The sequence below is a fragment of the Ammospiza caudacuta genome, chromosome 3 (assembly GCF_027887145.1).
Source record: "Ammospiza caudacuta isolate bAmmCau1 chromosome 3, bAmmCau1.pri, whole genome shotgun sequence".
In the NCBI taxonomy this organism is placed as follows: domain Eukaryota; kingdom Metazoa; phylum Chordata; class Aves; order Passeriformes; family Passerellidae; genus Ammospiza; species Ammospiza caudacuta.
This window is the reverse complement of record NC_080595.1, coordinates 77,503,973-77,517,690: the sequence shown is the minus strand read 5'-3', so window position 1 is coordinate 77,517,690 and position 13,718 is coordinate 77,503,973. Positions and strand designations below refer to the sequence as shown.

At 42.9% G+C, this 13,718-nt stretch overlaps 1 protein-coding gene across 1 annotated transcript in view; it reads right to left on the bottom strand.

Moving 5' to 3' along the window:
* Nucleotides 1-719: 719 nt before the first annotated feature.
* Nucleotides 720-13,718, bottom strand: part of LOC131555459 (protein LYRIC-like) — a 31,060-nt gene continuing 18,061 nt past the window's right edge. Inside the window, exons 7-11 of the mRNA XM_058801498.1 lie at nucleotides 12,207-12,305; nucleotides 5,619-5,722; nucleotides 4,801-4,920; nucleotides 3,389-3,518; nucleotides 720-2,999 (exon numbers count right to left, since the gene is read on the bottom strand). Of these exons, the coding sequence (XP_058657481.1) occupies nucleotides 2,815-2,999; nucleotides 3,389-3,518; nucleotides 4,801-4,920; nucleotides 5,619-5,722; nucleotides 12,207-12,305 (638 nt within the window). The 3' untranslated portion in view covers nucleotides 720-2,814. The remainder of the gene's footprint in view (nucleotides 3,000-3,388; nucleotides 3,519-4,800; nucleotides 4,921-5,618; nucleotides 5,723-12,206; nucleotides 12,306-13,718) is intronic.

The following is a 13,718-nucleotide window of genomic DNA, read 5'->3' as shown; positions in this document are numbered from 1 at the left end:
TTGTGTTCTGATTTGGTTGTTTTTGTAAATTCAGTTCTCTCACTCTGCATCCTTGGGAGCCTGTGCAGCAGCACTGCTGGGGGACATGGTACTGGAAGGTTCCAGGCACTGCCACAGCCATATCAAACAAGCAACAACCAACATACCCTTTCCTAACTGCTGACAAAAGAGATTAATCACACAGGCATGCTGTACATTGCCACCTAATTTACCCTAAAAGGTGCTTTTCAATTATTTAGGAAAGCCTATGATCAAGAACATTTAGTTGTAGAAGGGAATTCTTTTTTGCCTACATTAGAGAGTGGTATTAAATAATGTGCTGCTGTAAACTATTGAGCCCATCTCTGTATTAATGTGATGAATTCCCAGGGGTGAAACAGTGAAGCCAGAAGGAAAATGCAACCCTCAGACACCACTGAAGTCAGGAAGAGGGGTACTGAAGAATTTGACACAAAAACAGTAATATCATTTGTGCTGCTTGTCATCAGCACCTCATTCAGCTTGTCAGCGTTATAAGTCTGGATTGTTATTTCATCCCAACAACAAAAGAATGTCACTCGGATTTCCTAAACATTGAAGAGTTCAGATGAAGGGAATCTCTTAAAAAAATTACAGTACCTCAAAAAAGCTTGAAAATTGAATGGTTCTAGCAAAAAACACGTGCTCTTACTCAAACACATACAAATTAAATAAAATACCTCATGAGTGTTGGGCTCTGGACAAAAGTTTTAATGTTTTATTATAAAAACAGTGGCATTTGAAATACTGAAAAATGTTGAAATAAAGCATAATTACAAAGACATCAAAACGTTTACAAGCAGATATAGAGAAAAAAAAAAGCAGAAGAAATCTGTAGTCCATCAAGAGCTTCTCTTTATCTCTTTTTTTTCTTTCTTTCTTTTTTAGATGACAGTGCTTCAATGCTAAGCAAAGGCCATGGGCAACATCCTGGCCCCAATGAGGTCAATGAATGTTTTCCATTGGCTTCAGAGATAGCAGAACTTTGTTCATTACCCACATACTCATTACCACATCTTCTAAATCCTTGAACTTGCTGTACCTGTTCCTCCAGCAAGGCCATGTATTTTCTTGTTATGCATCCATTCCAAACCAGTTACTTTCCCCATAAAAGGTCTTTGGTCTGTTCAGTCCATTCATGAACTGCCAATATTTCACCTACACTGAGACACAAACACCAAGATGTGCAGATCCTAGACAGTGGGCTGTTAACTGGCATAAGTTAAGATTACCCCTCCCTTGCCTTCTGAAACAACCCTACTGTGCTAAATTTCAGGGCACACAGTACAGCTAACTACCCCAAAAATCACAGCACAAGAGTGATTCAACATATAGTAGCTTCAACATATAGTAGCTAAACTCTAAACACAAATACATTACTGCAGTTAATTGCTTCTCTGAAGGGTACAGCCAATCTGACAGCTATGCAACAGATGAAGGCCATCAGGGAAAAGTGTTGAGCTGCAAGTAAAGCTTAGACAAGCTGGGACTGGGGATCAGGGATGCAATGGCAGAAGCACAGAGCTCTCCTCTGGCTCCATGATGCAAACAGGAGTGCAGCTGTGGCACTGTAAAGCCACTGACATCCCTGGTTATTCACTGTCCTAGTGAAGAGTTTCACAGCATCAGCCCAAAGTCTACAAATGTGCACACATTTAACATGCATTAGTAACTGTCCCCCACCATCTCCAAAGGCACAGAGTCAAATGCAGATGGAGATTTGAGAAAAACGCTCTCATCCTGTGAAGCAGCACTTCTGGGATGGGTCAGGCACAGTCTCAGGACTGTCTACCAGCTACAGAAGACCCCCCAGCTACCAACAAAGCTGCAGCTCCTCTGGGGATAAAGGGCTTCTGCTTTTAATGGTGTCAGTTCAGCATTGCTTATAAACCACAGTATTCTATTGTAACACATTCTCCTCCATACTATGAGCCCTCTGACAAGGAGAAATACACACCCTTCAATAAATACTAAACTGACTTAAAAACTTCATTCACAAATTTAGTTTATATTAGAATATTCAAGTGACAAAATGATAAAATCTTCCAAACATCAGATTAAGAAAAATAATTTTTAAAAGTTACCTCAGCCTACTATAAGTACAAATGCAACATGCTTTGGACATACAGACTTTAAACTTTAGCCCACCATGAAATCCAGGGGAAAAAATGGGTTTAGACCATCTTTCCAAACAAGTTAAAAACCTCCTTTAGAAATGTTCTGTGAGGAGCAAACTAGTCTGATGTGGGGTAAAAAGTATAAATATGGCAAGGTAAGAGGCAAAAGTCTGACAAATAGCAGCCACCAAGGATTTAAAAGAGTTAGGAAGTTGGAGAATGATCCATGTTATTCTCCCTTTGTTTCTGAACAGTGCTTCCTTCTGTACATTACCAGCCTGTCGATGAGCACCTCTGCAGAAATGCCAGGGGAGACCAGACTAGCTGGGGGATCCTCCATGGGACCAAAGTACAATCACAGTCAGGTACAGCCCCACTATTTCTACAATGGCATAGAACACTACAAGTTGACAAACAACGTGACAGCAAAAAACTGAAAGGACTTAATGCAACCAGTCAAACCCCATTCAACAGCTTTTGATCAAGGGCAGCAGCTTGCAATGAACAGCCACTCTGTTTCAAAACCACCTCCTGTGCACAGCCTGCTCCCTCTCTCCTCTCTCACACACTCACGCTCTCTGGCTCACTGCTCCTCTTCTCTTCCTCTCGCTGGGAGGTCTCCCAGAGCCTCTCTTTGCCTGGGGCTCAGCGGCATCGCAGAAAGCAGAATCCTTGCAGCTCATTGGCATGTCTGCCCCATCAGGTTGGCACTCTGGCAGCTACACAGCTCCCTCAAGTCTCTTTCTTCATTTTCTTCCTCTTCCTCCTCTCCTTTTTTCCAGGTACACCTGCCATACAAACAACAGGGACGATGCTTCCACCTTCCACATGCAATTGCATCTCTGAGAACTGTTGGCTTTTTGCCTGATGAAGAGGATTTAAAGGTTTTTAGGTGTGTTTCACAAGGGCCACCTACTTTCTAGGGTAATTCAAAATCATGGGGAGGACTCAGTGTTTTTAAGTGGGCTCTGACTCATTCATATTTGCTTCTGTTTCATGTTGAAAAGAGCTGTGCAAAAATTACAGTCACTAAATGCAATTGTAGCTTTTTTTTTTTGCTCAGGAACTCTGAGAGGAACAGCAACAAGTATTTGTCAGAATAGCCTCTGAGTAATACAGAGCCTCTCAAAGAATTAAAATATGCAGCTAAAGGAGAAACATTTCACATATTCACTTAAAAATACATTTGTGAATACTTCTTAGATTACACATTATTCTGAAAATTCATCAGATGTGCAAAAACAATCACTTACCATTATTGGGTGAATTATTAACAATGTCCAAGGATTTTTCGAAGGAAGCACTGACCGCATCACTGCTATCTCTTGTAGATATCAAGTCCCTGGGGCCTTCTTCCATTCTTGTTTGCAAACCTTGCTGGGGCTTAATTGAAACAATATGCTTCACTAAGCATATGAGTTAAACGAAGCATATGCAAGTACAAAATATGAGAGAAAATGTCATTATTGTGGGGCATTTAAAGAAACTGCAGGACAAATTAGTTTTTATATTATTAGAATAGTTTGCCATGTTATCTACCTACCTCTTATTTATTTGTTTTAGAGGGGATTAAAGTGTTGAAATTGTCCTTCAGTGTTATTTTTCCCCTTGCTTCTCCCAGTGAACAGAAGAGCAAAGAAATACTGAGATGAAAGTACTGTCATTGTGTAGTGACACTGAAGAGTAATGTGTCCAGTAACTGCTAAGTGACTAGAGTCCACAGAAACACTGCAGGCAGCACAAGGAGTGGGATGAGCAATTTTGTGGATCTGGCTTCATAAGTAATTTCATTTTTTATGTCCAAAAATGATTTTAAAAGGTATGGCAGCACTCTGGGAACTCTGGGATATCCTGATGATTATGTGGACTGTGGTCAGTCAGGCAGTTAAAACCTTTCCCTTAAAATGGGAGCATCAGGAGATCTGGGAGCAAAATCATCTCAACGATCATGAGACCACAGTGGGTGTGAGGGAAAGACAAATGATTTAAAAAAAAAAAAAGCAGCTGTACACGTCCAGAACACATTCTGTGACAAGTGAATGAAATACAATTTGGACATTTCGGGCATTTCCCCCACAATTTCTCATTTCACTGAACACCAGTCACAGGCAAGCACTGGACCAAAAGCCAGTCAACACTCTGTTCCTGGCACTTCCCATCCCAAATGAACTGACATTCTCCACAGCCTTTCTTTGTTACACTCTGAGACATTTTTCTCTAAATAAGCTTTTTAGTGGTATAACAATGGCCTTGTTTTATCTTCACTGACTTTGGGAACCACCTTTTCATTACTGTTGATATCTCTTATCTCTGGGTGACCCTCAGCTACAGATGAAACACAGGCCAATTGTACACTAAATTTGGAGTGCATCTGGTTTTAATCATGAATGAAAAAATGTTTAGGCAGATGCATTCCAAGTTTAGTGCACAACATTCTGTACTGCAAATTCAAAGTGTTTTGAAAATATGTTAGGGAATACCATGTTGCAAAACTCCACTGTTCCCCGTGCTCATAACTGCTTTTTATGGGAAGACAGGGAGAAAAGAGAAGAGAAAGCCAGAAGACAGAGAGGAAGAAAAGTCTCCCTTAGGTCATCCTAACAGAGAAGAATCCCCCTCTGCTAATGGAAAACCAAACACTACTCTTGGAATACAAAATACTCACATGCCTCAGTCCAGCTCCACCCTTTGTTTCCTTCACTTCCATCTTCTTCTTCTTCCGTTGTGTTTTGCTTTCAGGTCCACAAAGACAGAAACGAATGCCTACTTTGCCTTTTGGCAAATCCTGCAATCATCAGAGATTTTGTAAGAGGAGTCATGGGACAGCTAATTTTGGTTTTTTTCAGGAAAACTGATTACCTCCAGGAGTATGTGTTGACAGTGTACAAAGGGCTGTCTCTCTGGATAGGGTGCACACCTCAGCTTAACAGGTATCTTTGCAAAAAGCTCAGCCTGCTCTTCCCATGTTGCCCGAAGGGAACATTTCTCTGGGCTTCTAGAAAGCATTTAAACAGCAAGACGTCTGCTTCTATATCTCCACCCAAGATACCACTGTATCACTGTCACCAAACCCTCTTATCAGCAAACTTAAATAAATATGTCCTGGCTGCCTGAGATGCTGTGAAGGTTGTGTCAGCTCTGGGCTCCATACCTCTTTTAAGGCCTGGGTATTTGAGAAGGTCAGCAGCAGTAGGGTGCAAACACCCAAGGTTTGGTGCTTAGGGCAGTCACCACAGGGGGATGATGAATTCCCAGAACCAATCAGCTCCCCCCAGCCCATCTCATGCCTCCTGCAAGTGTGTTCCCCAGCTCCAGCTATCACAGACAAGTGAGGCAGGGATCATGCCAAGCATTTCCTCCCAGCATGAGAAAGCCCCCACAACCAAATGAGCCTGGCTCCAGGGCTGGACTGGAGACCCCAGTGTGGATGAGACTGACCCCATTGGATCAGGTCTCCCTTGGCCATCCAGAGCACTGCCTCACCTTCTTCTCATCCCTCGTCTGATGCTCCTCATCTCCAGTCCAGTTTCCCCACTCCTCCGTGGGAGCCTTCCAGTCTGAGTCCAGGTCAATCATGGAAGGGTCACCTATTAGGGCAAGCATATGAATGAATTATGTTCAAATCCATACTACTTCCCAGCCTCACATGAGCAGCACAAATGCTGCAAAAAATACCTTCTTGCTTGCTCAAGTGATATTTGGATGTGCATGTATTCATGTCTTAAATGTGTTAAAACATTTACAAATTTATTTTTAAAATTAATTAAGACATATACACTGACTGCCAATTCACAATAAGTGACAGCACTCTGCAGGACAGGAGAAAAATTAAAGAAAGGCAGAAAAGCACATAGAAAACCAAAAGCCCTTCTAGTTCTGTAAAGCTTGTTTTTCAAGAAAACAAGCTTTACAAAACTAATAGAGTGGCTTGTCAAATATTTCCTTTTAATTTTATGAAGAAGGATTGAGGCATATCCAGAAACACTGGCAGACACAGCAGGCTCTTCCATTCACTGCAACACACCATCCTCTGGGCAATTATTCATATGGAAGAGTAACATTAACAAAGGATTTGTGCGTTCATTATTGCTCTCTTTGTTGTTTTCTTTCTTACAAAAAATAGAACCAACTACATTCTCAACTTCATCTTCCTTTTCTATTTTCTTTTCTTGAATGTAAGCCAGAAAAGCACCATTCCAGCACTGATTTCCAAACCTCCTTAATATACAACTCTAAACAGGCATGAAATAGAGAACACCTCCCCTGCGTCAATTCTGATAATTTCATGGGAACCGGGCAAAAAACTTTTCAAAATAGTTTAGGTTTCTCTATCTTTCAGCATCTGGTACCTTTGAAGATCTGGCTGCAAGCCCTCAGCTGCCTCTCCACAAAGCACTGGCAAACTATCCTCAGTCAAGAAGGCAAAACAGACCAGTTTAATTCCTTCACTCAAACTGAATGAGGTGCAAAAAAGCAGATAAATCAGCATAAGATGTTGAAAGGACTACTTGATTATTTTTTAACAATTTGAATGTAACAATCTTAAGTCTTATCCTAACAGGAAGAATGACTTTAAAAACACAATATAAGTTTGAAAACATATAATAATAACTCTTAGCTGATTACTTCTCTTAAAAAAAAATTCCCAAGCGGGATGGAAAGACTTCTACTTGAAGCAGGGCCAAAACCAAAAGCATGCTGGGAATGATAAAAGAAAACTGTTTCCAAAAAGTTGCTCTAACCAGTTTGCTGCCAAATGTTATAAACATGATTATAAACATTATTCAAGCTTCTCAGTTTAAAATCCATGGCATCTATATAGACAATATCTCTTTCCTTCTTCAAAGGGGAAAGGAACAACTAATTTTGAATGCATTCCCTCATCAAATTCCAGTCCAAAACAGAATTCAGCCCTCCTGAGCTGCAAGACAGCAGCTCTGCTCATGGATGTTCTTGTGGGTGTGCAAGCAAAACAGACCATAACTTAACACATGGAAAGCCACAACTGTTGTTTTCACCTTTTTAACTTCTGATATCTCAAAAAGTGCATTTATGTATATGCTTCTAAACATGAAAATAGTTTTGATGGCAAATTGCCTGCAATGGGCTTACATTAATGCTTCACCCTTGTCACATGTGGGCATGAAACTTTGCCAGACAGCAGTGACTGCCTCATCTCAGAATTACTTGTCCCAAAGTACTGTGTCCCAGGGGTGTTTAAAATCAACTCAGACTAAAATTAAGGGCAATATAAGATTCTCTGCAATTTGCTGGATTTGATGGGGAAATCGGATTAAATGTACTTATCCCAAAGCTCTGATTAAATGTACTTATCCCAAAGCTCTGACTTAAAATCTCTTCTGTTGTGTAGCATATTTCCCTTCAGTGACATCTCCCACAGTGTCCTTAAACTTTGAATACTCTCTAGTATTTTTAAATCTGATTCTCCTTGGGTCATCAATTCTCCAACAGGCTAAAACTGATCATTAATGCCTGTGAGCATAAACACTAAAAGAAATGTGCCCTGCATGTCCTCCTGCTCCCCATGTGGGTTTAGCCCTGACAGAGGTGATATCTCTCTCAGCACCAACACAGGCCAACGTCTTGGCAATTCCTGCTGTTCATTTTTACAAAAGCAATGATGTTAAATGTCATTTTCCATTTCAGTTCTTGCTTGCAACCCACCCTAGTCCTCCAGCAAACTCCACCCAGACAAAGCTGTACTTTTCTGTTGGCAGCAAATTTGCAGAGTGCATTTCAAGGCCAAGGTGGTTTCCACGCACCCCATGCAATGAAAACACATTTAGATCCTGAAAGGCACAACACTGAAGACGTCTTCAGAAACCAGGGAGGCTGCCAGCACCTCTGCAGGCAGAAAGTCCATCCCAGCACCAACTGCCTGAATGCCCTTGGTCTCCAGTCTCTCCCCTGTGTAACAAGGAGAGGACAGGGAGCGGATGGCTGCGCCCTGGGGGGTGTTGGGGAGCAGGAAAATAGGGCCCCAAGCAGCAGGATCTGCTCAAAGGGGACAGTCAGCAACTTCTCTGTGCCTGCTGATAGACAGGGTGGAGTGCAGTACTGTACAGGCTGAACCTAATTATCTGGCCTGGAAAATGAAACTGGAAAGTACTGCAGCAAAACAGTCTGTGTCACCAAGACGGGGATTCAAAATTTTCTAATCTGGAGTTGTACATTCGGATTCTAATCTACCAGCACCTCTCTTGCACGCTGTCACAAAATATGGGCAGCAGAAACTTAAGGGAGGCTCATCTGGCAGGGCAAACCCCTCAGTAGGCTGCATATTGTCCATGGCACTGAGCTTTTCTGTGGCTGCTGTAAAAAACCCATCCCTTTGCAAAGGGCAGTTTACTGTGTTAGGAACACAGTCCTAACCCAAATCCTTGCCAAGACATCACTTGTAGACTAAGTGTAATACATTCAGTTAAAATGGGTAGATAATTTCCAGTCTAAAGCTTGAATTTCTGTGTTACAGGTCAATAGCTGGGTGGAAGAATCCCTTATTTGGCGCCTTCCTTCAGCATAATTCAGTAGAGGCAAAATATCAAATAAACCCCAGACTGAAGACTTCTTTTAGTGGAAAAAAGCTACTGATTCCCATAAAACAATTGATTGTAACAATTAGTTACAATTGATTGTAACTCTGGAACAGAAGAAAGGTTGGGACTCAGGAGACATAGGATCAGGAGACATCGAACTTTTCTTAAGGTTATGGGGAAAATTTGCTTTGGCAATCAAGAGATTCATTGGGAGGATGCCAAGACACAGATAAAAAGTGACTCTCGTGGTCATGAGCTGTTGCATTTGCAAAGCAGAATGTGGATTTTCTGAGATTGCACTGCGCTGTTGCCAAAGCACAGGTCTGCTGCACTTGGAAGCAGATGCGTGGGATAAAATTAGTATTCCCTTGCCTTGGAACCAGACACAAGTGCTCTAAAACAGCCCAGCTGGCCACACTGTGTGGGTTACATGTTTTATAACAGCAGAACCAGCCACAGCTTGCAATGCATTCTGTGGGACAGCAAGGCTCAAGCACATAAATGTCACCACAGGGGCAGTGGCAGATGTGTGCCATAGGTACACAAAGGGAGTATTAGGAAGCACATGCAAGTAAAGCTTCCCAGGCAGAGAACAACTCTGCAGAACAGGAACAAGAAAGGCACCTGGTGAAAGCAGAGCACTTCCTGGGCTCAAAAATGAAGTGAATTATGTCAGGACCAGAAGAGGTTCAGCCCCCTTTCTTTCTCTTTGTGACAGGAATGAAAAGTATGCAAACACTAATGATGAGTAGGGGAAAAAGATGACAAGCAAAGCTTTCCACTTTGGGGCTCTCATGGCAGAGTCCTGGCCACCTCACCCTGCTGGTGGGACTGGTGGGACAGCAGCCATCAGTGCTGACCATGTGGCTTCAACTCCAAGACACTGAATGCCCCCAGCTAACAAAGACTTAGATTGCTAAGGACTAATTGTTTGAATATGCAGAGACAATGACTGATGACAGAATGAGAATTTCAGAATCAATGAGGTCGGAAGTGGCCTCTGGAAATTGTCTAGTCCCACCTCATGTCTCTCAGAGGGCTCAACTACAGCAGGTTTCTCAGGAATGCAGCAAAGTTTTGAATAGTTTGAAAGGTGGAAAGTCTGCAACCTCTCTGGGCAAACTGTTCTGTTGCCTGACCACTTTCCCCATAACAAAAAGTTTTCACTTATGGATAAGTGGAAATTCACCTGTTACCCATTTGCCTGTTCCCCACTCTCCAGGCCATGACCCCATGAGGTGCTCATACACAGGCATGGCTGGACCTTCTCCAGCATATCCCTGTCTTGTACTGGGGAGCCCAGAAATGGACACAGGACTCCAGATATGACAATAATTGAGAATTAACCACCAGCAAGCATGTATCATTAATGAATGTCAACACAGGAGTGTGTTGTTTGGAAATCAGCCTGATTGAGAGTCTTTTAAATATTCCAAAAGTGACTGCCTAGCTCCCTTTACCACTAACTCCCTCTCTCCCTCTGTGTATATATGCTTTCAGTTGTGCCAACACTTAAATCTCAAGCCTTTTGTAAGTGAGGGTGTTATTATTGCTGGTACTTCACAAAAAGATAACCTGATGTAGAGCAGGGAGCAGGCCAAGGCAGCTCCACCAGCCAGGCTAGAGGCAGGAGTCCAGCATGCATCTCCTTTGGCTGTACCAGCCCAGCACAGAACAAAGAGACTCATTACATGTACTGCCCTGGATTTGATGAAATGACACCAGGTCATATTTAGGCTATGAATGGCTTTTTTTTTTTTTTAGTTCCCAAGCCTGCAAGAGCCAACAGGCCGTGTTTAACTGTCTAAGAGCTCATTTTGCTTGCAGCGCCAACCTTCATGCCAACCATTACCTCATCTAAATTCAGGGAATACATGTTTCTGACGCACCCCTCCCCTGCATCGAGAGCAAGGCTGATGAGTCAAAGGAAAAAAAATACCAGAACAGAAAAGCAAGCTGTAAGACAGACTGAATCCTCTAAACACTTCTACTCTGATGTTTGCAGAAGCAAGCTCCTGAATTTGCTCCTATCATTCTACTCTCAACAGATATGGAACTCCAAAAGCAGAGCTCTGCTTGGCTGTGCAAGTGCAGATCAAGCCCAGAGTGTGTAGCCTGACATGTAGCACGAGAACACTGCTGAAGAGCTGCCCACACTGCCTCCCTCCATCCCGCGTGGGCGCAACAGGGCTCCGAAGTTGGAAAGGGCCAGGCACCCTTTGCAGCAACGCAGGGGTGAAGAAACACAGCACCAAGGGAAGGGAAGGCTCAGGGCTGGAGGTTTTGTTTTTATTCTTTTTAAAGCAAACTGTGTTATTTATAAAATCACGGCCAAAATGGTGCATCTGCTGCAGAGCTTCAGTTACCGCTGGGCAGAGAAGGAAGACAACCACAATCTTTTCTCCTTAATGCATTCCACCCCTCTGGGTTCTCCTGCAGTTAAGCAATCAGAGCAGCTAGAGCACAAAGAGGTTTGCTCAGCTCATCAGCCATCATTCCTGCAAGAGCAGGGAAAGGCTTCCCAACAACAGGGGTATATATATATGTATAAATACTTCACTCGATCCTGACCAAAAGGTCAAGTGAAAAGGTCATCTAATACCCACACTGTTCATGCCAAATTATTCCAGCCACTCAGAACCCATGCTTGTCTTTCTTTTAAAACTAAAAAAACCCATTACCAGTCATAAAAAGACTGAAATCCTGACTACCACAATGCACTGGAGTTGTATTCTGCATCTGGGTTCAGGGCATTTCCAAGGAAATTTAAGGTTTTGGCAAAGGTACATGGAGCTTGAAAAGCACCCTGTCCTCCCATGGCTCTCCCCCAGCCACCAAACTGAGCCCAGGCTGCAGCTGCCTGGAAAAGGCCACTCAGCTCCACCTTCCCACACAACCATAGGAGGGAGGGAGGGAAATACAATGCTTCAGTTATGAAACCCAAACACAGCTTTGAACTCGTTTCACAAATTCAGTAATCCGAGTTGACTGCTAACACATGGGGCTTTTTGAAACACAGAGCCCATCCTGCTGCCTCTGGCTCAGGAAGTCCCTGACCCACCCTCTGCAGGGTGTGGGGAGGGATCACCCTGTGCTTGCCCTGTTCCTGTGCTTATCTGCCCACAGCTGATAGCAGGGCACTGCTGCAGAGCCTGCAGACAGCCCCCTACAGCTGCTGCTGCTGCTGCCCAGCAGCTCTAGTTACACTTTGCACCAGTATGTACATACCAAAACACACACTACCTACCACATTATTTGTTTTTCTTCAGAGGGAAAACATAAATGAAATGCACTTTCTTGCCTTAAAGGTTCCACCTGGACAACCGCTGCCCTGACTGACTCACAGCGGCTCTGGGCACCTGCTCAAAACCAACCCACATGGGATTTCTCCCTGAGCAGCAAATGAGCCACGTGGGAAGTGGACCCTGATGTCTGAGGCTTAGGGAATGGACTGAAGAGAGTTCCTGCATTGGTGCACTTGTCTGTCTACAGAAGAAGGGCAAAAAAGACGTACCCTGCCCCTGCCAAGCATCATCTGCTGGGAGGAAAGTCGAGCTGCCATGCCAACAGCATCTGGAAGGACTGTCCTCAGATGATTTACTCTTCACGTTATCTGCACACAGGAAAGCATCTTCATTAAAAAATTAAACCAAAAAAAGCCCAAATCCCAAACCTAAAAGATAATCACATAGGTATATTCACATTATTAAAACCAATTAATCATATCTCTGTCTGCTCGCTATGTCACGATGCCTGGATGTTATGTAATTTAAGCCACACATTAATCTCATCACTGTGGATTTATTAACAAAGGCTGGACGAGGACACTACATGTATAAGTTACTAAAAGCAACTCACTCAGGAGTGGCTACGCTAACAGCATTCAGAAAAGTAAACTTCTGGCACATCTCTGTTGGGGACCTAAGGAGGGAGCTGTAGTTCCTGCAGAACAAAAGCTGCATCCAGAGTATCCAGCTCCAACTCCCACCACCTTCAGTGAGAAGGCTTCTGCTCAAGCTAACAGAAATCCATAATTACCAAATTAATTGCTCCATGAAAGAGCACAGGTGAGAGAGCTGCTGGAGGAAAAAGTTGCTTTGATGATTACTTTCAGTAACTAAAGCAACCAGTAAGATTCACATGCCTCCCTGAATGACTCCCCTTAGCCCTTTCTAAGGCCTGTACAAAATAGACCAGGGTATTCTTCACATCTTTCATAAATTGGGTTTTTTTTTCCTTTCTTCCTTTCACTTAATAAACTCTGAGGTTTATGCAGTTGTGTATCAGTTTGTTTTTTTGGTGCATAAATGCAGATGTTAAAAAATATTTCTCCTTGTTGAGTACTTATACATTAGGAACTGCTAGAATCCACTGACAAAGTATTGGAAAACAGATGGTTAAATATGGCATATGTTATATTAATTGCCTTATCTGGCTTTAGAAGCTGATATCATCATTCTGGCTAACATCACACACACTGTTTTGTGCACAGATATCTATATATATCTGTGCTTGTCTTTAGCATCTCTAATAGATTCAGGACCAGACTTTGCATTCATCATCCAGCTAAACTTTCAATCAAAGTGAGTTTCTGCTAGGCAGGGAATGTATGAATCAGGGGTGTGTGCAGTCAATCAGTGAAGACTGACAGGTGCAGAGATGCAAAGTGAAAGCCAAAAATGAGGCTTAACTCAATGCAAAATGAGGAGATGCTCCATCCTTCTCAAGGCCATGCATGGAGAGGCTCAGGCAAGAAACCCCTCACTGTGCTGGATGAGAAGGTGCTGGCTAGGCAGCCTCTAACACAGCCTTTCCAAGTGCACATTCACTCCCTCCCTCGCTCTGGAATTCTCTGAATTTGTTGGTTATCAGAGCACAACAGAAACCTTCTGTGTGAGTCAACCTAACAGAAAGAATCTGCAGGGGAGGCAGTATTTTTTAAAATTTGTACCAAGATGAGTACATGAGTTTTGGAAAGCACTCAGTAAAGGTTCTAATGTTGCTCCCTAAAACATCTGCTGGATTG